General features: G+C 40.1%; 1 protein-coding gene across 4 annotated transcripts; it reads right to left on the reverse strand.

Annotated features, from left to right (window-relative positions):
- CD47 (CD47 molecule) lies at positions 1-24,547 on the reverse strand. Of its 4 annotated transcripts, XM_065647257.1 has the most exons (11): positions 24,441-24,547; positions 20,628-20,978; positions 19,224-19,271; positions 16,960-17,049; positions 13,630-13,731; positions 13,138-13,230; positions 12,514-12,609; positions 9,292-9,384; positions 7,800-7,831; positions 5,466-5,490; positions 2,394-4,810 (listed from the first exon to the last, which is right to left on the reverse strand). In XM_065647257.1, the coding sequence occupies exons 1-11, from the start codon at positions 24,484-24,486 to the stop codon at positions 4,785-4,787; spliced, it is 1,002 nt and encodes a 333-aa protein (XP_065503329.1). In that variant the 5' UTR covers positions 24,487-24,547; the 3' UTR covers positions 2,394-4,784. The 4 variants fall into 4 exon arrangements, with proteins under 4 accessions (XP_065503344.1, XP_065503329.1, XP_065503321.1 ...); XM_065647272.1 differs by lacking the exons at positions 2,394-4,810; positions 5,466-5,490 and adding an exon at positions 1-2,363; XM_065647249.1 differs by lacking the exons at positions 2,394-4,810; positions 5,466-5,490 and adding an exon at positions 5,513-6,471.
- Positions 24,548-24,974: the final 427 nt, after the last annotated feature.

The following is a 24,974-nucleotide window of genomic DNA, read 5'->3' on the forward strand; positions in this document are numbered from 1 at the left end:
CACTATTTACAAAATTGTTTCATGTTTCATAAATAAAAACATTTTCTTGGGTAAAGACGATAGATCTATAGATATTTTTAATGTCTATATATTTATATATACACACATACGCACACACACAAATGGAAGCATATAGTTATGAACAACTTTGGTTTCAAATTACTGGTGGGAATGGGCTGGGTGTACCGATGACTTTTTGAACTCCCGCTTTTAAACCTGTACCTACAAGAAATCCGGAGCAGAGCCCTTAACGCAACAACGGGACGGTGGGTTTCTTCCAGGTCTAGGGGCAACTAATTCTGCAGCCTGAACATGATACCGAGCTCCTCAGGTTTTGGCAACACCTCGTAACAGCTCAGCCTCATCCCACAGTGACACAAACGGGTTCTGCTGCAGTTAACTTAAAGCTACTATACATAATGGCTTTTATAAGGCAGAATAGGTCAACAGAATTCCAGTTGGTTTGCTTTTTATTCCTCAGCTGCTCTATTCTCAACTTGCCAGAGGGAATCGCTAGCTATAAAGAGGGAGCTCTGCATGGTAGAGAATCAGGTAAATTCTTACACTGAATCGTTAATGGAGATTAATCTCCCATCTTCAGGTAGAGATTGCTGTGTTTATGGAAAAACCTGTATCAAAAGATTAAAATATACGAGCTCAAATCTTCTGTGAATACTCCCACCAATAAACTTGAAGGAATGAGAGTAAGCATAAAACCATATGTGCTTCTTAAATGTTTTTTTCACATGAATAACCCTCTTCACTGTGGCCAGTTCCACTGATTTTAGTGAGGGCTGGACCATGGGTTGCTTCAAGTGGTTCAATCCCACAGCCCTAGCAAGAGGACACTTAATGAAAGTAAATATTGTAAAATCAGATACCTCAATTTTATTTTGTTGAATTCTTGATGCAAGGTGTCTGCATCAAGACTTGGAGCTCAACATGCAGACTTGAATCTCTGCAACATGCACCCACAACATGGATATGAACATTAGTTTATAACATCCAACTCTGCGACTTGCAAATTACCCAGAATCTTTAAAAACATAGAATTTATTACATTACTGTTTGGCAATAGCTTTCCAAACAAAGTTTTACATTGTTAGAAGGAGATAACCTTGTGTGCCTTTGAAGTATATTACCTTAGTAAAAACAGGAGACTGACAAAATTTCTACAAAGTATACATAAAGTCCAAGAGAAGCCAACTATATTGGAACAACTCTCAAAACAGTTGTAAAATGTGGCAAAATATCATGGAATGTGCAAGTCCTGGAAAATTGATTTTTAACTGTACCACTTACATATATACAGAAACAGAGCCTCCTCACTTCTCATCAGCTCCTCCTACTTACTTTCTATTTTATGTATTTGTGACGCAATGAAGCATCACAAAGTTGGGTCAGAAATGAAATGGCTCCTTTTTTTTCCATTCAAGAAAACAGATTTTAAAACTGTCAAAAACACACTAAATAGGACAACTCCTATTTTTATGAAGCATCCGTGAGTTTTACAAATTCACCGAGTTAAGAAAGCCTGACATTGCTTCCAGTGCCACACACTGCACAACATGAACACACACAACAACCACATTCAGCACAAAAATTACCAGCTGCTGGGCTCCATAATTCCAGTGCTGCATTAGGCTCCAACAGCTGAGCAGTTTCGCATCAAAGAAGACAGAAGAGGCACCGAGAGCTCCCTCACTGAACTAAAATATCGGCCACCAGAGCGCACACGACTACTGTCCAGAGAGAGGAATCCTACTGTTTTGTGGAATCAGGAGAACGCGTTTAGTAACTTAAGGAGAGCTGGGGAGTAAATTCTGTACTTATGCAACTTCATGTATGAGCATTTTATTTATTTTTTTATAAAAAATTTGCTGAATGTCAGAAAAGATGTATTTGTACAATCCTTACTTCCTGCTTGTATCATAGACACATGACCATACCTTGCCCATGCACACGAATAAAGAAAACAATAGTCTAAATGGTATTGCAATCTTTGGGCTGAGCAGGCCCATTATCAAAGCAGTGACTAATGATAGTTTTTGAAAATAATACCACTAAGGATTACTGCAGGGAGACCCTGTAGTGGGCAAACAGTGCTTTTTATATTCTCACCCTCAACCATACAATATATACCATTACAAATGAAAATGAAGATCACATGTGGGCAAACACACATGTTCCTCGCTACAGCTGCTGTGACTATATATAAAATTACATCATTTATATCAAAAGCACTTTTGCCACACATGCAAAACAACTAGTTTCCTGAATTTCTTCTCTTTGAGTAGTGCATCTTCAAGGCCACGGTGTATCAACAGCGGTGTACTTTTCACATGTCACATAACTCTTCACCTCTGGGAATAAGAAAGAAAGAAACAGAAAAAAAAAAAAAGGACTGTTTGGGAAGAGCAGCAACGTTTTGTACTGACTACCCAGGTTACAGCTTAAAAAAATAACTTTTTTTTTAATTTCAATTTTTGAAAGCACGCTTAGCCCTCAAATCATGGAAGAGAGTGATACTAACAGCAAGCGATGTTTCAGCCTCTCCCCAACAGAAAAGTGGACATTGTCTTGGAGCTCCGACTAATGAACTGGAATAAGCTGCAGCAGCTCCCAGACTTGGCTGTCTCACCCGTCCCTCTCTCTACCCCCAGTCCTGGCTTACTTTCACATGCCATTGTCTAACTAGTGTGCTTCAGCAGCTGACTCACCCTCCCTTCATTGTGTGTATGGACTTTCAAGGGAAGGTTAAGGTAGAAAGCAGGCAGACCTCAAAAGGTTCCTGCCTCCAGCTCGCGAGTCAGAGCTCTTGCCTTTGATCTGTAAAACATCCTGTTATTTTTAGGATCCATTTTTCAGGGTAGAAAAAGCAGACAGACTTCTGATCCTACCCCAAAAGTCAAAATAAAATGAATAATTAGCAATTTCTGTGCTTTTGGAAGCTCTACCTCAGCACTAGAAGAGGAGGCAGGTTTTTATAAGCCCAAGGGAGACCCAAGAAGAAACAGTCAACTTACTTAAAACTGGATCTCCAAGCAAAACTCTACCTTGCTCTTCAGGAGTATGTGGTAACTGTATTGATCCCATCCTTATCTCCCTTCTGGTCAGTGTTGAGTGCAAGAGACTGGCAAATACTGATTTTTTTCCAGATCTCAAACCACTGCCTTGAAGAAGCCATAGCCACTTCTGAAGCAGGACCTGCCTCCCACTCGTGCTACTTCAGATTATACTAACTGGTATCCATTGCATCAATGCAGTTGTCCTCTGTACTGCAAAAGTGCTTGGATTCCTATTGGTTTAGCAAATCATCCTATGGCATATTTGGATGAATCATGTAGTAGTCAGAAGTAACATAAACCTAGCAGTACATGGTATTTGTAAGGAAGCCTGTTTTTAAAATCAACTGATAATACCTTTTTCCAATTAGGGCTAACTAGTACCTCATTTATTGCCACATTGTCAATTCATGCCTTCTAGAAGTGGCATGATATTAAAATATTTCAAGTAAATTAACAGATTTAGAATGACCTTACTCTTTCTCCTGACTAACAAAATGTTGTAATTCGATGCAGGAGTACTAGGCAAAGAGTGTAGTGACACCTCACAACAAGCTTGCCCAGTCTCCAGGAAGAAATGGAAGTTCCAGGAGCATCAACAAGTGCTCTTTTATCCTACTCCCACGAAAAGCAAGTACAGCCTCTGAATCGAAAAGAATCAGTAAAAGACTGTTCTCATTTTCAAACCTGAGCATCTAATCTCAAATTTAAGTTCTTCAATGGAAGCAATCTGGCCAGGCAAACACTGTTACTCTCCTGATGGACACGAGCTGCAGGAACCAAGAATCTTCACAGACTTGGCCACTCACTTTAGGTACCAGTCTGAGAATTTTAGGCCAATTAACACAGTCCCTCCTGTTTCATGGCTTAATATAAACTAGGAGGAGCCTATTGACATGTAGTTAGTGCTGCGGTCTTACAGGCAGTTACAAAATCAAAAAGGACTAATCCCAGCATGGAGGACACTTCATATCAGAAGAAATCTTAAGTTAGGCTGGGGCACTAGCATACATCTTTGTCTACAATATTTGGTAGATCTTTAAACATCAAGTGTAACCAAGGGGCAGAAGCCACAGTGCACCTTTAGATCTTAAAGGTCAAAATTCAGGTTTGTCAAAAATAAGTTGAAGTTATTTAAGCAGTTCTTAAATTTTATTAACATGTGTTTCAGTTCTGTTTGGTTTTAAACACTGCTGACGCTAAAAAACATTGAGTGAAATCTGATTGGAATATAAACAACAAAATCCAGAGAATTCAAATGAAGGGGTAGAGAAAGTCCACTTTTAAACCACTACTCTGTGAATGTCCATAGGAGATCACCAATTAAATACAGAGAGAAGGCTTAATTATATTCACAAAAACACCCAAACCAAACAAACAAACAAGGCAAATACAACAACCCACCACCAAAGAAACAGTTAAAATACTACATAAGCATAAAGAAAGCACACAAAGTATTTGACTTTCCACATTTGATCAGAAACATGCTATTTAATAATTCTCTCTGACTCATCCTCTTCACTGTTTAGAAATACAATGTGTGATACAGAAAATATGTATTCTTTGTTTTCAATTAAATATAATTTGAATAAGAAAAGCTCCTGCACTGAAACCTGTCCTCCAAGTTTCATTCTGTTAGCACTGGGTAACTGTAAACATCCAAATCCCCAAATACATGTTAATTGAAATAAATATCTGGAGATACATTTGGACTTACCATCATTCTAACATCACTCCTTTTGCATCTTTAAAAGTAAGGCAGATGGATTAGTAATGCGCCAAACAGCAAGAAATGCTTAATAATTAATATTCAGATTAATTCTAAAATCTGGGTTAGAGCTTGCTACTACTCAGCATGCCAATTAGTAAGCAGAATAGCAAAACAAAAGAATCCAGAGCCATCCCCTTCTCACCATACATTTCCCCATCTTAAATGCTAACAGAGCTTCCCAACAGCATGGTAGGATTTCCCCAACCCAAAGAAATATCAAAAGAACAGAGTGACAAGGATAGATTTTTGCTATAATCATGAGTATTCCACCAAGATAAATCCTCATGAAGAGGAATTAACATCAACTTTCAAGACCTATCCCTCTTTTCCTCTTAAAAGTTGGACTTTTTGCAAAGAGAAGAGGGTAGACATAATATCCAGAGATATTAGAGTGTCCTAAAACAGTCAACCAATGCCACTGGCTAGCAAGCACAGGAGCATAGAACAGGGAGTCTGGAGCTGCAAGCATAATTTCACCCAGAGATCAAACTCTTACTGACTCAAGAGTCACTCAAGTTGACATACCAATCTGCCATCTCAGTGCTGTTGTATTGAGAACTACAATTATTTCATAACCTTTTTCCATAATTATTCTCTTAAGTAGAAGATAAGCCTTGAATATCACCTACCATTTAGTGGTTCTTCTACAGCTTTCTGCAAAACATTTAAAAACATACGTATGTATAAAAAGCCTTCATGTCTACTTTTGGCTCGCCACAGTTAAATTACTCTAATTGACATATACAGTAAGTAGTGATTCTACAAGAATGAAGAAAGCTGAACGTTAATAAAATTAATGACTAGAGTTCTTTAAAAAATTAAATCAATCAATAACTGCATTCTCCAGATTATTTTTTCCCCACTGCAAATTCTTCCTTGGATGAAATACCTCTAGATGGCAGCAAAAGGCATGCAGATACTATTACGCTCTGAAACCTAACTGATTATTTCTGTGATTTGACCAATGGTTAGTAATAAAGCAGCATGACTGAAAAAAAAATAACAGTAGCCAAGCAATTAAGTGTAATCTCCTCAGAAGGGAATACATCGCAGTTGTGCATTTAGTCTGGTAGACAATCAGAAACAACACACACACAATCTACACAAACATTAAGAAAAAAAAAATCAGGAACTGGTTAAGATGGCACCTTTTCTCCCTCAGACTAAAGAAAATATCAAGCCTTGTTTTGTAAGCGTGCCCTAGTGTCAAAATTAAGCACTTCACCGACATTAAGCTTTTCATAGTCTTTAGATTACACAGAATCAAAGTGTATTTTCAAAATTACTTCACGCCTATTTACAGCCTCAAGGTACAGCAATATATGCTGAACGGCCCTTGATGGAAACAAGCAACATGTTAACATGCTTCATTTTCCACTAGGTCTTCCCAGCACTTCCATAAGTTCATGGGCACATATTATTGTCACCTGCGTTCCTCTGTATCTGACCCTCCACTAACTGCAGCTGAAAAAAATGTATTTTTAGTGGATGAGATTTCCAATGACGTCTAAACTTTAAAAATTTATTTTGATTTCATTCCTGTTTCCAATTCAGAGAGTAACATGGTGTTCACTACTACAGAACTGTGTGGCTATTTCTGTATTTGTCAAATCCTTGCTGGAGCATAAAACCACCCTGCGAAGAAAACAGGTCATAAAGAGAACAGAGTTCCACAAAGGATGTTATTTAGCACCCTGGTTTCCATTTCAAAGCTTATTTTCAACCAAAAACTACGTGACAAAAAATCCCCTCTTCCCCCGTTTGCTTCCATTCTGGAAGTAAACATGAGCATGTTAGATAGAGACTGCGTTTTCAAAGCAGCATATCTGTAATACACTTCTCAGCTCATTTTTCGAATATCATGAACTTTGTGAACCTCTTTTTAACTCTGTGCACTTAAATTCCTTCCATAATTAAGAGGCCAATTCTCTGAAATACTATTCCTCAAAATGAAAATGGATGAGAAAAAGCAAAGGAAAAAATAAGAAAATCTCTTGTCCTAACTGTGGTCAGCTCTGCCCCACTGTTAGAAACCATCTTTCTTCAACAACTGGGTCTCAGGCTGTAGATTGAAGAGGACACCTGGAAACTGTGTCTCAAATGACAGCTGCCAGTCAAGAAATGGGATGACTTAGTATTTCCCATGCTCCCCTGCTGCAAGGAAATTTTATTTTTATTTTACAGTTGTGGCTCTTTACTTGTTTCTGCAAATCTCCAGGAATCAGGCAGTTCGCATTCATGGATCACAAGAAAGCAGTGCATAACCCTATGAAAATCACTGTTATAGGAATGGTTACTCTAGAATTTTTAAAACTGACTGAAAAGTGTTCTTTAAAAAAAACCACAAAGTGCTTTTCCATTTGTTCTGTGTGACCTAAAGACAGACACTCCGCTTTCAGATCATCTCATCAAATTAAGGAGCATTACAGGAAAATACAAAAAGAAAAAAAAAAAATGAAAGCTATAGCATCCATGTAGCTGTGAATTCAAGAGAATATTAAAAGGTTCTCATGTAAAAGACCATAGGGAAAAAAACACCTAAGTCTTTTTTATAAGCCACCTAGGTAAAAAAACCAAAAAAAACAATGGTATTTTGCACTCAATGAAAAAGAATTTTCATCAAGGTGGACAAAAGGTCTTTATAATCCATGTGAAAGAGTGCGTTGTAGAAGAACAAACTTCCCTTCCCATCCACCACCTTTGTGTGACAGCCCTTGAAAATCCATCTGGGCACAACAGTCAGAGTAGCCCTTGGGTAAGGGTGGCAATTACAGTACTAGAGACACACTCAATAGGGACAATGAAGACCACCAACTCACTCAACATTAGACATCTGTTACACAGCCAGAACTTTTGCTTGCTACCAACCTGGTCTGAATTCGAACTAGTGAAGAAAGGTTCAGTATCTCACTACAATCCCCTGAGCCATCTAGTCACCCCAAATTTATTAATTTTAAGCTTACCCCTGGACGAGGATGATCTTTCATTCTGGAACCTAAAATAATTTAAAAAAAAAAAAAAAAAAAAAGTGACCAGGCAGACGAATAGATACCATAACAAACTGAGTAAAAATATCTACTGGTAAAATTTGGAACCGAGTAGCAAAACACAAAATTGATTCCTGTCCAAAACTACTTAATATTAATATGATGATCTGCAAATTCTTATAGCCTCTAAGCACTCCTCTGTTTCGGAACTGAATAATCCTGTCACGTGCAGTCTGTGAATTGTTTCACTCATGCACTCAGCTCTAAAAATGAATTACACTATGCACTATTCTTTGTGCTTATTTTGGTGTGCTAGAATCTACCCCAACAATCACATTTGACTTCTTCAGACAGCATAATCGAACTACAAATTCAATATTTGTACAGACTATTAGCACACAGCATCGAAGCCATACATACAAGGGCCCAAAGCCAATAAAATTACTTTCGTCATTAAAAGGCTTGCTTCACCTCTGTCACATTTTCTACTCATCTTCATCTATCTCAGATATCAAATATTAAGCCTTCTGCGTTCATTTTGTCTGTAATGGAAATCTTCCCTGTCTCGGGGTCTATTATTTCTGACCATGCCCACACGTGGTGTGCAGGCACTAAACCTGAAGACTGCCTAGTTCAGTGCACGCTGGCGGGAGCACTGACTGTACACACGTCAGCTCAAGTCTGGAAGCAACAAACCCTCAATCACATGGTTCTGCATCCAAACCAACAAGCTGTTTGAGGGATCTTCACACAGAGCTTGAAACAAATAAAGTCACTCTGCTCTCACACCCAAGCTGTAAAGTCCGCATAACATTATGCTGTGGTGTGCCAGCATTGCGATCACACAGCACTGATATGGGTTTTCTTCTTAATCAGCAGGCCTGACTGGCTTTTATACCTTTAAATCTCTCATATTTTTGAGATGTGGTGAACAAACCAGTTTCTGAAACAAAGATTCACTAAAATTAAAGGTGTGCATTCAAATCGCTCTTATTTTAACCTGCCTCTAACCAATGAAGATCACTAGGCAGATTTCAATCCTTTAAATCCATATTTTGATCAGCTTTTGTCTGCACCATCCCATAACCCGCTCCATAGAATCCCTGAAATCCTTTTGCGTTCTTCATTCTACGCTTCAGCTAGACAACTGTGTAATTGCAGAGCTTCAAGAGAAAACATCCATCCACAGCTGAAACATTCTTACTTAAGAAGCCTGTCCGTGTTATCTCAAGACAGTTTATGATGATAAGCTGTAAATTTCTGTACTCAAGACTTCCCATAGGCTTTATGAAACAAAGCCAATATATACAGACAACTTTTCAGTAATTTTTTAAGCCATGTAATTGTGAAATCACACCTTATGTTCAAATAAGCCGTGTCTACCTCTGAAAAGTACAATAGAGAAAACTGCTCTTCTACATACTTAAGGACTAAAAAAATATACTGCGGAATATTAGGTGCTACTTACCTGTAATAAACACGTAAGCCAGACTAATCAAATTTGCACTAGCCATAATAGCTAAGCCAGCAATCACAACAGACCCATGTAGCGGAGGACAGGCTGTTAAAAGACGATAAAAGGAGCTGTATCACCTGATACAAGTAAAACCACAAACTTTTCAGATATAACTGAATACTAAAATAAATAAATAAGCCTGATAAAACCAGACATGATTAATTTATCTTTCAAAGCTACCCCAGAACTACTTCTGCATCTTTTTCTGTATATATTCTTTAACAATAGAGGCATTTACTGATTTATCCTGCTTAGCTGTACTATTCTACTGCAGTTTAGCTATTCTACTGTCATTCACTGCAACGAACAACATTCTTCCATTAATTGTTTTTTAAACCTAAACTTACATCTTCAATCCCAATTGTTTGAAGTGCAATTGCATTAGATTACAGAATACAATACTCATAAAACAGGGTAAAAAAAAAAAAGGGAAGAAGGGAGAAGAGTATGCGGGTAATTCTGAGTCAAATCCATCACACCTAAAAGAAATTCTCCATGTTTACAGGGATATCACAGAGCAGGAACTAGCTTTATTTGGTTTACAGCAATTCACTTTGGAAATTCACCCGGAGAGAAGCCACTGGGTTAAGATAGTTAACACCAGTGTCTTCAGTATGGTCTAACCAATCAACTGTAGAGGATGATTAACTTTTTTTATTTCCTGATGTAGAAAACCAATTGGATGCAAATGATGAATAAGAATAATTAGATTAAGTGAGGAGCCAATTTGGAGAAGATCTAATGCATTCATTTCCTCCCACCATCCCAGTTTTCCTTTTAGAACTCTTTTTCCTCCACTAATATGGACAGGGATATGGCAGGGAGAAGGAAGGGCTTTAGCTAGCCATAGTTCACCACACAAACTCCTTGTTCTCTGATCCTTGTTTCCAGGGACTGGAAACCATCACACCTACCTGTGAGCTAAACCTACGATGCGCTATTTCTGCTGACACTTAAGGGTCACTGAGCTAACCTTCCAGAGATACAGGTAACATGGATGGCCAAGCCCAAAGAGTTGTTGTGGTGAACAGAGCCAAATCCAGCTGGTGGCTGGTCATGAGTGGTGATCCCCAAGGCTCAGTATTGGGGCCAGTTCTGTTTAATCTCTTTACCAATGATTTGGATGAGGGGATTGAGTTCACCCTTAGTAAGTTTGCAGATGACAGCAAGTTGGGTGGGAGTGTTGATCTGCTCCATGCAGAGGGATCTGGACCAGCTGGATCATTGGGCTGAGGACAATTGTATGAGGTTTAACACAGCCAAGTGCCGGGTCCTGCACTTGGGTCACAACAACCCCAGGCAGCACTACAGGCTCAGGGAAGAGTGGCTGGAAAGTTGCCTGGCAGAGAGGGATCTGGGGGTATTGATCAACAGCCAGCTGAATATGAGCCAACAGTGTGCCCAGGTGGCCAAAAAGGCCAACAGCATCCTGGCTTGTATCAGGAATAGCGTGGCCAGCAGGACTACAGAAGTGATTGTGCCCCTGTACTCGGCGCTGGTGAGGCCACATCTTGAATCCTATGTTCAGTTTTGGGCCTCTCATCGTAAGACAGACATTGAGGTGCTGGAGTGAATTCAGAGAAGGGCAACGAAGCTGGTGAAGGGTCTGGAGCACAAGTCTGATGAGGAGAAGCTGAGGCAACTGGGGCTGTTTAGCCTGGAGAAAAGGAGGCTGAGGGGAGACCTTATCACTCTCTGCAACTACCTGAAAGGAGGTTGTAGCATGGAGGGTGTTGGTCTGTTCTCCCAAGTAGCAAGTGATAGGATGAGAAGAAATGGCCTCACGTTGCGCCAGGGGAGGTTTAGATTAGATATTAGGAAAAAATTATTCACAGAAAGGGTTGTCGGGCATTGGAACAGGCTGCCCAGGGAGGTGGTGGAGTCACCATCCCTGGAGGTGTTTAAATGGCATTTAGATGAGGTTCTGAGGGACATGGTTTAGTGCTAGAGTTAGGTTAGGTTATGGTTGGACTCGATCCTGAGGGACTCTTTCAACTGAAATGATTCTATCATTCTATGACCTGTGAAAAGGTCACCCTGAAAAACTAGGGAGATTTTCCATTTGAGAGCAAAATAAAAACATCTTCCATTTTGGATTATTCTAGAGGATTAATGCTTTACTAGAAATCTCCCATCAGTTTATTTTACATTTACATTTGACAACACTTAGGGGTGTCGCTTATGAATACTTCCCGTAAATACTAAACAATAAGAATAAAACTCAAATCACAACTCCACTGACAGGTCTATCATTTCACCCAGATTAGACAAACCTCTAGAAACCACTTCCAAGAGAAACAGTTTTTCTTCAATCCCCAACCAAATGAATGATTAAAATGAAGGTCTCCAGGAAACAATAAGTCAGGGGTGTAAAGTGCTTCAAAGGAACACAAGTATGTATTCTACTACACAATATACTGCCAAGGATGCCTAGTCCTAAATTCACCCTTTTCTCTGCTATGGGGTTCTTTAGTGGGCGAAGGGAGAGGGGACAGCAGGCAGGGGACAAAGGGAGGGTTAGAGGCAGGTACTGCTGCGTACGGCGTTTAGTTGCTGTTACTTTACAACAGTGAGTGTTTTTCAGTGCCGGAACAGAATGCTGGCCACAACCAGACTTAAAACAGTACAAGAATGCTTCCAAGATTACTGCATTTGCCTTATTAGGCTGTTTCAATGGTATTTATTTCCCAGCAACTCAATTATCAGTTGCATACAAGTGGAGATTAACAAGGAATTTCTGATTTGTTCATCAAACATGAGAGAATTGTTATGACTCTAGTTTCGCTTCTAAACACCCTAGGCCTCACTAAGAATAACAGTAATAAAGGTCAATGTTGGGTTTAGGTGACTCTTCAGGGCACTAACTGTTGCAAAATCAAAACAATTAACTTTACTCTTTTTTTTTTTTTTTTTTTTTTTTTAAAGCAACTGCTCATAGAATGCAGTCATGCTGGATACAGTCATACTAATGAAACAGATATATGTAATACTGCCTTTGGGCTATTTTTCTTTCACCAAATGAAAGAGCATTAACACAGTAGTCCTCAAGTACATTCACAGACGTTACTTGCTAATACTCAATGTGGTGAAGCCATTTCCACAACATTTTAGTGTTAAAATAAGCAAACATCAGGTATAGACAAAAGTAAAAAGACATTTTCGCAAATTGCTTACCTGAGACACACAATGCAAAACCAACCACAGCAATTATGTAACCAAGGATTTGAAAAAATATCAGAACAAATGCTGCTGGGGGTAGGCTATCGAAAACTAGGAAAGAAAGATAGAAAAACAAAACTGTAAGTTTTAGAGTTTAACTAAAGAGATACAAAAGGCAGGTCATTCACATAAAGCTAGAAATCAGATTCTCCTAAATTCCAAGCTCAGCCAACCAGTGTGACAACAAAACTCGCAAGTCACTCAGAGCTCTTCTATGCATACACACATACATATAAAAATATGTGTATATATATAAATTAAATTATAAATAAACCCTAAGCAGAAAAAATGAAACACATACATTCTCAGAGTTAGTTATTCGTCCCAGTCAGAAAATACGGGAAGGAAGAGCAGGAACCATTTGGATATCCTGCCCTAAATCTCATTTTTTCAAGCAGGTAACTTATACTTCTTCCCTGAAGCAACTTAGCCAAACAAACACAGGTTAAACATTTTGGTTTAAGATACTGGGAAGGTCAGGAATCCAGGACTCTATGGTAGCATCTACTTACAAAAATGAAAACAGTATGTAGATTGTGTGGGGGGAGTTATTGAGGCAATGAATAAATAAATACTCACCAATTCCAAACATAAAGTATTGAAGCGGTACCGCAATCATAGCAGGGACTACAATTAGGCCAAGACCAGCTTGATTCTGTGCAGTATAGCCATCTGCAAACATTGGTATGGAAATTAGTAAAACGGAAATCCTCGATTGGAATAAAGCACAAGGCAACAAAAGTAAATCATTAGTATTACCAACCTTTTAGGGTCCAGAAAAAAATCCCACTGAAGTACCAGAAATCACCCCCTAGCCCGTTATATTCACCCAAGGCAGCAGGACAGAAAACAGAAATAAATGTGGAGTCTGTATCTCCTTATCACCATTTCAGGGCCTGATAACCACAATGCTGTTTCTGTTGTATTCCTTAACCTTTCTTTCTTTTTTTTTTATTTTAAAATTAGGAGATGGCAATTAATAGGTGGTACAAACTTCCATACTACTGCAGGCAAGAGATTCATTTGTGCTCTTATTCCCTTTAACTAGGCAGGCAATTTTAATACACTCACCTTGGGCAAAAAGAACAGTGCCTACAACAGCAGCAACTATGAAGATGACACCTGCTACAATAATTCCTGTTTTCTTCTGAGGTACAATTTCATACTTTAATGCTTAAAGACAAAACAAAGAGAGACAGAGAGGAGAATAATCAGACATACAGATTCTCTCACTAAAATACACAGATTTTATGACTAGGACTGTTGTCCTAAACAAAGAAACAAACTCCTAAAAAAAAAAAAAAAAAAAAAAAAAAAGAACTATACATATTACCAAGGTTTTATTTGTTTCCATTGTTAATATGGCTTACTCAAATAAATGAAACCTGGCATTGGTGTTCTCTAGTCAAATTCTTAATTCCACTTTCTATATAAATCAGGTGCTATGTTATCAAAATAACTTTGAGACATGGCACAGGTTAATTCCAGTAGACGCATTACTGACATTTAAATAAGAGATTTAGAAATTCCAGGTTTAATTCTCTTCCCCACGACACTGTGTGAGCTCAGACGTATCACCTCCATCCCCAAGGCAACAGGGTGATGTTTCCATCTCACCAAAATGCTTTGAGGATGAGTAGATATGGGATAACCTACATGTTCAGATGCCACAGACAAGACTAATTTTCAGTATAATTGCACTGCTAAATAGCTGCCATCTCATAAATGGTTGATTCCAGTGGAGGGTTTCAAAGCAGCAGCACTTTAGTAGTCTTTGAAAAAGAAAGAACAATACAAATAAAACACCACAATAAGCCATGCTTGGTTTTGTTTTATACACTGCTAAAACTAAGACACAAAAAAGGCAGCTCACGCTCCAAGCTTGAAAATTTATGGACAAACAATCTTGGTATATTTTGAAATTGGTAACCACAAACGGAGAACAAACAAATACCGTAATTTCAAAAAGAAAAACAAGGAGCACATACAGAATTAACATCCTGTCTACATGCACTGTGTTAGCACAAAAAACATATCACAAGAATACGGTAAATATTCTAGAGGGTATATATGACAAAATCTTTAATAGTATCTTATCTATGGAAGGGTTACAGAATACTCTCTCTTGTAATTAAAAGGCTACCTTTCATTATATTCACATTGCCTAATACAACAGGATCTCAGCCATACTCTCAGGTACTACCATCATTTAAACCAAAAACTTATTTGGAATAGGAGTCATAGTAAAACTTCCTGCACACTTGTACTGGAAATTTTTCATATTACAAATATGCTAAATATGGAAAGCAAGACACAAAGGCAAAAATAAGTAGTGGACAGACTATACTTAAATCCTAAAAGCCAATCCTATAAGCTAAAAAAACCCCAAAATACCCTACCTCAAATAAAAAACAAAAAAAAAAAAACCCAAAAAACCAAAAAAACCCCCACCCACAAACTCGTCATGCAACAACAACAACAAAGCTCCCCACAAAACACATAACCAAGAAAACATATATTTTCAAGTGTTACACAGAAAAATGTAAGCCCCGTTTAACAAACTATTTAAAGGTATACTATAGCATTTTTGGATTCACAGGTTAACTAAACCAGTGCAAATTAAAGGAAGAAAAAAAAACCACAACAAACAAAAACACACAACAACACACGCAACAAAAAGAAACAGGAAGTACACCCACATTTATTAAGTTGGAGGTAGCATAATTACTTTTCCCTACAGAGGTCACAGATCTCACAACAAAGTGTGGAGATAGAAAAAATCCAAGCAGGCTTAACCTAATCCTATAAAATGACAGTGCTTCTCCATCTTAGTTCAGGACAATTATTACTTTCTTATCAAAACACTAAAAATGTTAAAGTTCTGCTACGAACGCGAGGCAATGACAATTCCTTAACATATCAGAGACTCATAAACTATTATAAACAAAAATGAAAAATCAGGAATCTAACATTATGGAAATAAAATAATTTTTAAAAATATATATTCGTTTTCAGCCTCTGACCATGGATAGACCTTTGAAGAGTCACATACCACTTTCAGAGGTTCATGAAAAGGTAATAAAGGAAATTTTATCTAGATGGCTGCATATGTATATGATCACTATAAATCACTGAGTGTGATTTCTTTCCATTACTTATGGACTCGACCCTAAGCATAAAACTATTTTTTAGAAGTCTACAAATTGAAAAAGGCTGAAAAAAACTCCAAGACTGATGCAACAAATGGCACCACAGGGAACCATCTGAAAGACAAGGGCATAAAGCATGCTCTGCTTGCATAGATGGTGGACACCAGTGTATGAAGAACATCTAAGGATGTCTGACACTGGTGAATGCATTGCCTCTAAAAACATTCGACAAAATTATTGATGTTCGTGTTAAATTACAACTTGGCCAGTGCTAAAAGACTAACGAACAGTTTTACACCAAGAAAAGAGCACCATCCTTCTCTAATATAGATTTTTTGACCATAAAATGAAACAAGTTTCCATTTCTAATAATTCAATAATGTCATGGTGAACTGACGGTGAAGAAAGACCTTCCTTGTTCTAACCAATGACAGCAGACATTATCAATTATCCCCTACAAAAATTACACACATGCAACAGAGCTCATAGTTTGCAACAGTACTGGCAGCAGAAACCACCACATGGCAGACTTCCGCTAAACACAGACTCTTTAGGCTGCACATCAGACCTATGTCTAAGAGGACATCCAGCTGCTAAAAATCTTAACCCCAGAAAGCAACTTCTGGCCCTCAAGCAAACAGAGCAGACCGGCCCACATCCCACTGCTTAGGGCTCAGGCACCTGCAACAGTGTGCCGGTGTCCACACAGCATGACTGTGGCACCACGTGGCATCCTGAAGCCCCAAAACACGCTTCTCTTTGATGAGGTCGCGTTTTCAGTCCAAAGGTCCCAAACTCTGCAAACGCTATGGCAGACTAGTGTTTTCGTAGCTTGATGCCAAAAATGTACGTTACACATCCTGAAAGGCTCACTGAAAAGGAAATGGAAGACCATGCAGCGCAAAGCGGTGTAGCATGGTGCACTCTCATTGACCCAGACTGTAAGCAATAGTGCTTATTAGGAACTATCTTGACAACTGTATATGAGTTAACTGCCTCGTGGTGTTGTCAGCTGATTCATGCCAAAAGCAAGCCCAGAAACGAGCGTAAGTGACACAGCATGGAGGATCAGAAGAGGATTCCAGAACAAACCAAATGCCAAGTTATTTGACAAGCAGACGTACCACCTCTCTGTGGATTAGCTGGATCAATTCTATGTGAGCACCATCTTCCATCTTACACAGATGCCTTTACGTACGCAAGTGATTTTAGGACAAATCAACAATTGCAAAGAATTAGAGTCAATACTTACCAATAAGACTGAACTGAGTCGAACAGAAAATAATAACTAATAACAGCAACACTATGATGATAGCACTTTCCACTAGAAGAAACCATGGTCCTAGAGAATAAAAAAAGAAAAATGGTAGGAAGAAAACAAAACCTCAGGTTATTAGCTTTACATTTACTGCTCCTTTTAGGCTATGCTCTAGATTGTTCAATCCTGTATGTAACAGTTAGCATTAAGAGTGGTAACAGGCTACAAAAGCTATGACTTCTACCTATGTGTTTTTCACTCTGATCTTGTGTGTCACAATCTGTTTTTTCAGTATTGCTAGGTACTCTAAAATTTTCCAAACCGGAGGTCTCGGCTTCCACTCCAGCAGAGGATACGTTTATGCTATTGTCTGGCAGTATAAGCTGGTTAGCTTGTGGCACTACAAACAGCACGGTACATCAGAAAAACAGTGCACTTAGGCCAAGCAGGGAAGATATGATAAGTCCAGTTTGATGCTCCTTCAGCTATTCTATTCTACCTCCAACTGCTGTAATTCCTGAAGAAATCCAGATATGTAATAAGGAATACAGTAGGCAACCTAAGTGAGATGGAAACACTACTTTGTTAATTTTAGAAATCACACATTTTTTCCTTTAGGTCTTTCTACCCTCATCCATTTAGCCTTTTTTCCCCTGCATCTCAGATGCCTTAGGCAGTTCAGTCACTCGTGCTGTAAGACCATGTAAGCCACCTTACAACATAAAATTCTGAAAACATCTCCACTGAACTAGAAAATGTAGTTGATTCTTGCATCTCTGCTCATAACTTCATTTAGACTCACTCGGTGGAATCCGAAGTCTCCATTTCTTACATTATATTTGCCATCATTTCTCTGCCTGCACAGCTGCTTCCAAAGACATTTCTAATCTTCGATTTAGATGCATATTCCTTGCACTTACCCTCCATATTTAAAACTTGTATCTGCAGCTCCAGAAATATGGAATTAAGTAGCAATACCTCATAACTTTCAGTGCCAAGCGAATACCTTGAGAAGAGTTTTAAAATCACAATCTCCCCTCTTCCCCTTCCTCTCCTCCCAGAAGGGATCACAGAAGAAGACATTGTGGTTACATATAAAGATAAGGCAATCATCACAAAATACATTAGAGAAATGGAGGAATATCTGCCAACTTCCTTATCACCAAAAGAAGCCCAATTTACCAAACTGTTTAAAGGAAGGCTTTTTGCTTCATTTGCATTTTCAAAAAAGCAACTAATATTGTATAGTAACTTCAATGCACAGTTGCCATTCTCTAGATAAGCCAAATCCTACAGGCAAATCCCAGCAATGCTGTTCGATGCAACCAAGAATTATCAATGAATTGAAAGTATCTGCAAGCAAAGACTCTAAAGCAGTCTCACTTCCTCTGCCGTGTTTCCAGATGACACCAGCAGGTGCTACAAATTTTAAAAAGCAGCCATGAAGCCTGGTATCTGCTAGGACTTCAGCATGCAACATGGAACCACGTATGGTCCAGTCTTAGAGTCTAAAGCTGCTACTGCATGGAAATGCTTGCAATACTGCTGGAACATGCAACATGCAAATAAGAGAAACAGGTGAACACATTTTCCTGGTAATTTCCCTTACTCTGGTGCTTCATAGCAATACACTCCTGGCAAAAAGTATTATTTTGAGAGCCAGTATAAGGAAGTCAGTTCCAAACTAACAAGAGAGACTTCTGGACATTGTGGGTGGGAGAGGGTGGGGAGAAGAGAGGAGAGAGGAAAGGGAAAAGGGGAGAAAAGAGGGAAGGGGACTTCACAGTCACTTTCCTGTTAAGATAAGTGATCAGGAGAGTGCCCAAAGACAAGGGGACTAACATCTAAGTCTTGCTCACTCTGCTACCCACTTCCTATGTGAATCCAGGAATGATGTAAAGTGAGATGGAGAACAGTTGGCTCTTATAAGACTATCTTTGTAAAAGCATCAGTTGGAACATGTTAGTAGTGACAGCATGAATTCATCACTCAGAAATGACAGAGAGAAGTCTGGTACAGAATTTCCATTATTCACTAACTCTTTTTTCAAAACTCACTTGCTACTCTTTCTTCTATTACCTTATACCTTTAGAATACTGAGGAACAAAGAACAAAAAAGTATGCAGAAGAATTTAAAGAGAGAATAAGCAACTGTTTTACCTTCAAGCTAAACCCTCAAACAACAGACTAAGTTTGACATTTTCTAGCATATACTGTCAAACCTAATGTGACCTTGCAACTATAAATTCTTCACCAACCACATATATCCTTTGGTGTTGGAGTACTTTCCTCGTCGCAACTGACAACTAGAAAACGAAATTAGAAAAATTACATCAGTTTCCTGCTTTGTAGTCTTTACATCACTTTAAAAATGCTAAACACAGAAAGTAAAAACGAAACAATAAAACTTGCAAATGGGACTTGATTCTACTATATCCTTAAGCTTTGTTTCCTCTTCTACAGCTTAACACTGAAGAGCAAAACCAGTCTAAAAATGCTAAGTGAGGAAGAAGTTATAAGAGAAGGAAGAAAGCTGCCTATACTACTTCTGCTGTTTTTGCGGTGTTCTAAGAACCAAACTATTCTGTAACACCCTCACTCTTTCAGTGGCTGTGCCCCTCTCAGTCCATTTCAGGATCACATTTGTTTTGCAGCATACATGGGTAACTCAATAATTAAATACAACTGTGAATTACACAGATATTTGCAGCAGGACACAAATAACATCTATTTGAGCTTCACAAATACTTTAGCGACAAATGCAAAAACTAAGAGCAAAACCATCCTAGGACAATTCTACAGTCCACAGGTAAGACTCCAAGTGCTATGCATTTATTCAGTGCTTCTGACAAACCTTCCAGAAGTGAGAAGCAAGTCTCCTGTGCAGAACCGATAAACAGTACACACACAGGTTCAGTGAAAATACTAGACAGACTGCACATGTACAGCAGATCCCATTATTTAATAGGTGAGGTGCCAAAGCACATGAGCTGCATCTCACAAGATACAGTAAAATGGCTCACTAAATGAGACTAATCACTTAGTCACCATTATTTTAGTTCAACACAGTCTTCTGAAGATGACACTTAATGCTAGACAACCATAACAAGTTACCATCTAGTGGAAGCATTTTCAACCTCACCAGAAAACTGCCTACCTTCACATCAAGTTTTAGAGCTCTTGTAAAGAATTTATGTTTGTTCTACATGTATTTTTTCCAGCACAACTAAAGATTGCAAGATGTAATTTTTCAAAGAAGACATCTCTGCAGCCACTGTGGTGGATATATACATCTCAGTATTACAAGGATATTAGGAATATGTTTCAGTATGTAACGCAAGAACATGAAGCTGCTGAAAATATCACTGACTATACAATCTAAAAGATGTGGGAAAGCATGGATTTTACCATATTATACAAGTTATCTTCAGACATTATTACAGAATGAAAAAATGTGTTCAGATCTTTCCCACAGAAGCATTCTCCTATAACTTAATCCAAAATAACTCATATTGGCATTTAAGTTAGAAAGCCTGGATGCTGCATTTTTTATGTTTTCGATTTCAAGTAATACATTGTCATATTCACTATTTTTCTCTTTCCTGTAAGATTTTGCTTGTTTTCTCTCCCAACAGGTTCTAAAACAATGGCAGGCAACTCACCCGAGCTGTGTCTAAGTTCAACTCTTGTTTCTCCTTCTCTGTTTGATTCTGTTACTTTACAACTGTAATTTCCAACACCTGCTTCTGCACTGATAAGTGTTAGAGAGGCAGTACCCTTGGGTAAATCCTCCTGAGACGTTAAGTTAGCTGATGGGACCGATTCATCTCTCAAAAATGCCTGTTTTGCTCCATCAAAAGAAAAAATCGGTTTTCCTTGTTTTTTCCACGTAACAAACATGACTTTTATATTGTTCTCCTCTAGATTATTCACGTAGCAAGGTAAAATGACAGTTCTATTACAGTCAGTTTTTTCAACAACATCTGGTCCGCTAAATGTCAACTGGGCAGAACCTATAAAGGAAAAAGAAAATTGACACATTCAGAATTATTTCTTAATATACAAGTCAAGAAAGAAAAAAGCATTACAACAGCTGACTTGGAAAACAAAACAAACTCTCCTGCAAAACCACCAAAAGAGAACTATGCTTTAAGGGAATAACAAAAGAAGAAAAAAAGGCATTATTATAATTCTACCACAAACTCTATACACAGACTTAGCCTCTCTCGCATCCATTTAACGTATAGATACCATAACCTATCATATTTTTTTTAAAGTAATAAAACTTTGGGCTGCCACTTACGTGGACACTTCCCCTAAAATGCCATACAGAGAAATACTGCATTAAGACCTGGTTTCTGCAAAGCATACATATAATATAACCACATGTTTTCCCACTGATGTTCCAAAATTTTGCTGCTGATCACACAGGTACTTAAAAAAGGAGGTCCAGGTATCATCTCCACACAAGTATCCTTTACAGTTTGTAAAGGACATGGGAGGAATAAAAACTACTTTTACACTTTTGAAAGAAGGCAGGCAGGGCAGCTTAGCCAGCAAAACTTTGTCATTTGTTCCTTCTCATCACTGAAGGTGGAGCCAAATGCCCATAGGTTAAGATAGTTCCTTGCAAATCCTCTCTTTTCCTTTTCAATGAAGGAGGTGCACACAAAATAGCATGCATTAAATATGATTATTACTTACTTAGCATTTGAGTGTACACACAATAGAACTGAAAATGGAGAATTAGTAACAACAAATGCCCTGTATTATAAGTTGTTGTGATTAATGCTACTAACAATAGAATTTAATGCAGGAAACAAAAAATCACCGCCACACAGGATTATGTTATCACTGCTGGTTTTTGTCACTTCTCTCCCATAGTGCACCACAGCTCTAAAATAGCAGTACTGACTGAACATTGTTTCAAGAAAGACCTAAATCCTATGTCGAGATTTCATTTGAAATGAAGACCCATCCATCAGTTCTCGAGAATACCAAAAATCAGTATTTAAATTACATCAGGAACCAGAAGAAAGAGATTAAACTAACCTGACTGCAAAATACGACGGCTTTGAACCCCACATTTTCTACATTTTCCCTTGTTTGTGTGAAATTGTAACTTAGTTTAATAGCTGTCCTAATAGTCATTGCTCCTTAAGTCCCAGTAACATTACTTGTTCAAAATGTTTGACTATATCCACCTGATAAAACCAAATATGGGAAAAGATAAGTACCGTAAAACAAGACCGCAACCCGTAACACTGTAAGCGCACAGACTTGCAAACTGCAGTAGCTCCAGTGACTGCAGAGGAACTACTGGCATTCACATGTTTAAACCAACTCAGAATTGTGATATGACTCAATTCAACGAGAGGAAAGGGAAGAGAAAAGAAAAAAAAAAAAAAAAAGAAAAATCAGTAAGAGTTGTGCCACTATTTGCAGTAGCTCAATTTTTTTTCAAAGCAACAGCCTCAGGTCAAATTTAAAAAGCACCGATCCTTGAAACATTGCTTTAATATTCTCATAGAAGTCACCAGATTACTATTGAATATTAAAAGCTAAATATGCATTATGCATGACAGCACTCAACAATGAAGGATTATTCTCCAGTTTACCCATTGTGTTGCATTTTTAAGCTGTACCTAAAAAAATAAAAGTAACAAAAGCAGAACAAAGGGAAACTGTACCCAAATCCCAAACTATACACTAATGAAAAATAAATGCACACAATTAGAAGCTGTAGTGCTTCAGAGGTTCTTCCTGAAATAAGTTTCCCTTCTGTTTTACTTTAACACTACCTCGAAAAGGTTTCAGAGTTTGGGGTGTTGGGCTCTGGGGTTTTTCTTTTCCTCCTTTAGTGCTAGCACACATACACTTCTTAGGAAGAATTTATTCTCCTCTGACTCCATCACTGTGAAAGGTTATTTGCAACTAAAGGAAGCAACTATGCTTCCAAGTATTTACCAAAGCAAAGAAATTAAAACAAATGGATCACGACTTCCTCATGACTATGACCAGAGAATGGCAGGGAGCTGTAAATTACCGACTGCACTGGTTTGCTGTTGTTTAGACTATGAGAGCTGGCATATTTTGCCTGAGGCCAATTAAGAAGTACTCATGTGAACTGCTCCACCAGCAGAGTGCTGGGGAAATAGGAGCAGGCTGCAGACAGGCACCAACAGAAGCACACAGTCAAATATTTACAGGTCTTGTCCTCTGCAAATCTGACCACTTCAGTAGAAGAGGTTCCGTGGCTTCTGTCTCAGTAAAGGGACTATGATCTTAGAGATGTCACATAAAGGTGACAATTCTAGAGCCTTAAAATAAGCAGCTGGCGGGGGCGTGCTTCTGAAGAATATGCAGTTGTAAAGCTACCACAGAAAGGTTATTTCAAATTATACATGCAGTGCAAATTCAGAAATACTGCACATTAGGTCAAAACTGGCTAAGCTCGGCACTTGCACCTGATGGACACCTGCATTTCTCACTGACTACTAAATATGCCTGGGCACTCAGCATTTAAGCCGGTCTACTCCTAACGCAGGAACCCAGACAGGAATTTAAATACTAGCTTTAAACATGCAGGTTTAGATGTGCTGCTTATGGACAGAAGAACTACCTAGCATTTGCGCCCCAGGGAAAGGGTAATTTTTTTAACTCTCTCACCGAGTTTTTTCTTGACGCACAGAAGAATAACAAGTTAGATTGCGAGATCTCACTCACACACCAACGACACCCAAACTTTTTTTGAGATCGGGAAACGTCGCCAACCCTAGACCCAGTACAGCAGACGACCAGTTTGGTCATCATTATTTCTTCAAGAAAGCACATTAAGCTAAGCTGCCCTAACGCTACCAGACGCGGGAAGACGAAAAGCTTTGGCGGCTGGTCACGGCGTCCCTCCTCTCCCCCGCAACTTCTGCAAGAAGCTGCCCACCCCCGGGCCCGGGCGGGCTGCGGGGCCCAGCCAGGCGCAGGGCCGGAGGAACACCCCCCCGCAGCGGATGGCGAGCGGCAGCTACGCAGAGCGCAGTGCCACACACGCCCGCTGCTCGGCGGCCGCCGGGGACAGAGCCGGGAGCCCGGGGCAGGGGCCCTGCGAGTCTCCGCGGGCGGGCAGGTGCCGCTCCGCTCCGCTCGCCCCGCGGGACCGCCCGCCTCACGTCGCCATGTCGTGTGTGTGTCCCCCCCGCCCCGCGCCTCCAAGGCGACACCCGCCCCTCCCTTTCCCGCCCTCCCAGCCCACGGCTGCGCGGGCCAGGGGAGGCGGCTCTGCTTCCCTCACAGCCGCACACCCTCCCTCGCCCCCCGGGGGCCTCGCCGCGGATACTTCCGCGGCTGGCGGGGCGCCTGCACCGGAGCCCCGTTGGAGGCGGGGGCGGACGGGACGTATCTCGGGCCCGGCTGCCGCGGCCCCAGCCGCAGGGGTGGGGACGACGAGGGAGGGAGAAAGAAGGCGGCGAGAAACTCACCGGCGCCCACGGCGCTGAGCAGCACCCAAGCAGCCAGCAGCCACATGGCGGAGCGGCGGCGGGCAGCGCGGCCGGGCAGCGCGGCGGCCTCGGGAGCTGGGCGCCGCAACGGGCGGGCGGGGCGGGGCGCCTGCGGGAGGAGGGGGCGCCCTCCCGCCGCTGATTGGCTGCGGCTGCTGTCGCGGGAGTGGGCGACGCGCGCGCCTACTCCCGGCCCCCGCCGCGCGGTGACGGAGGAGTCTCAGGCCCGGCCCCCTCGGCCGCCGGTTCGCGGGAGCCAGCGCGGGAAACCGCGGGCTGTGGGGCGGGTGGAGCCGCTTCCTTCCCCCTCCGGGGGGAACCAAAACAGCCCTCGGGAACAGCTGCAGCAAAGCTCGGTGTTTAAGTATATTATCAGGGCGTATTTTCCTTGACCACTCGAGCTGTGGAGTCATGATGTTTTTATTTTATTTATTTAGTTTTCCCCTGCACGCAGGGAGGCGAAGGTCGTGTTTTGGGCTGAGCGGAGCGGCTGACCAACGTGGCCGGGGCGGC

The sequence above is a fragment of the Caloenas nicobarica genome, chromosome 1 (genome assembly GCF_036013445.1).
Source record: "Caloenas nicobarica isolate bCalNic1 chromosome 1, bCalNic1.hap1, whole genome shotgun sequence".
NCBI classification, from domain to species: domain Eukaryota; kingdom Metazoa; phylum Chordata; class Aves; order Columbiformes; family Columbidae; genus Caloenas; species Caloenas nicobarica.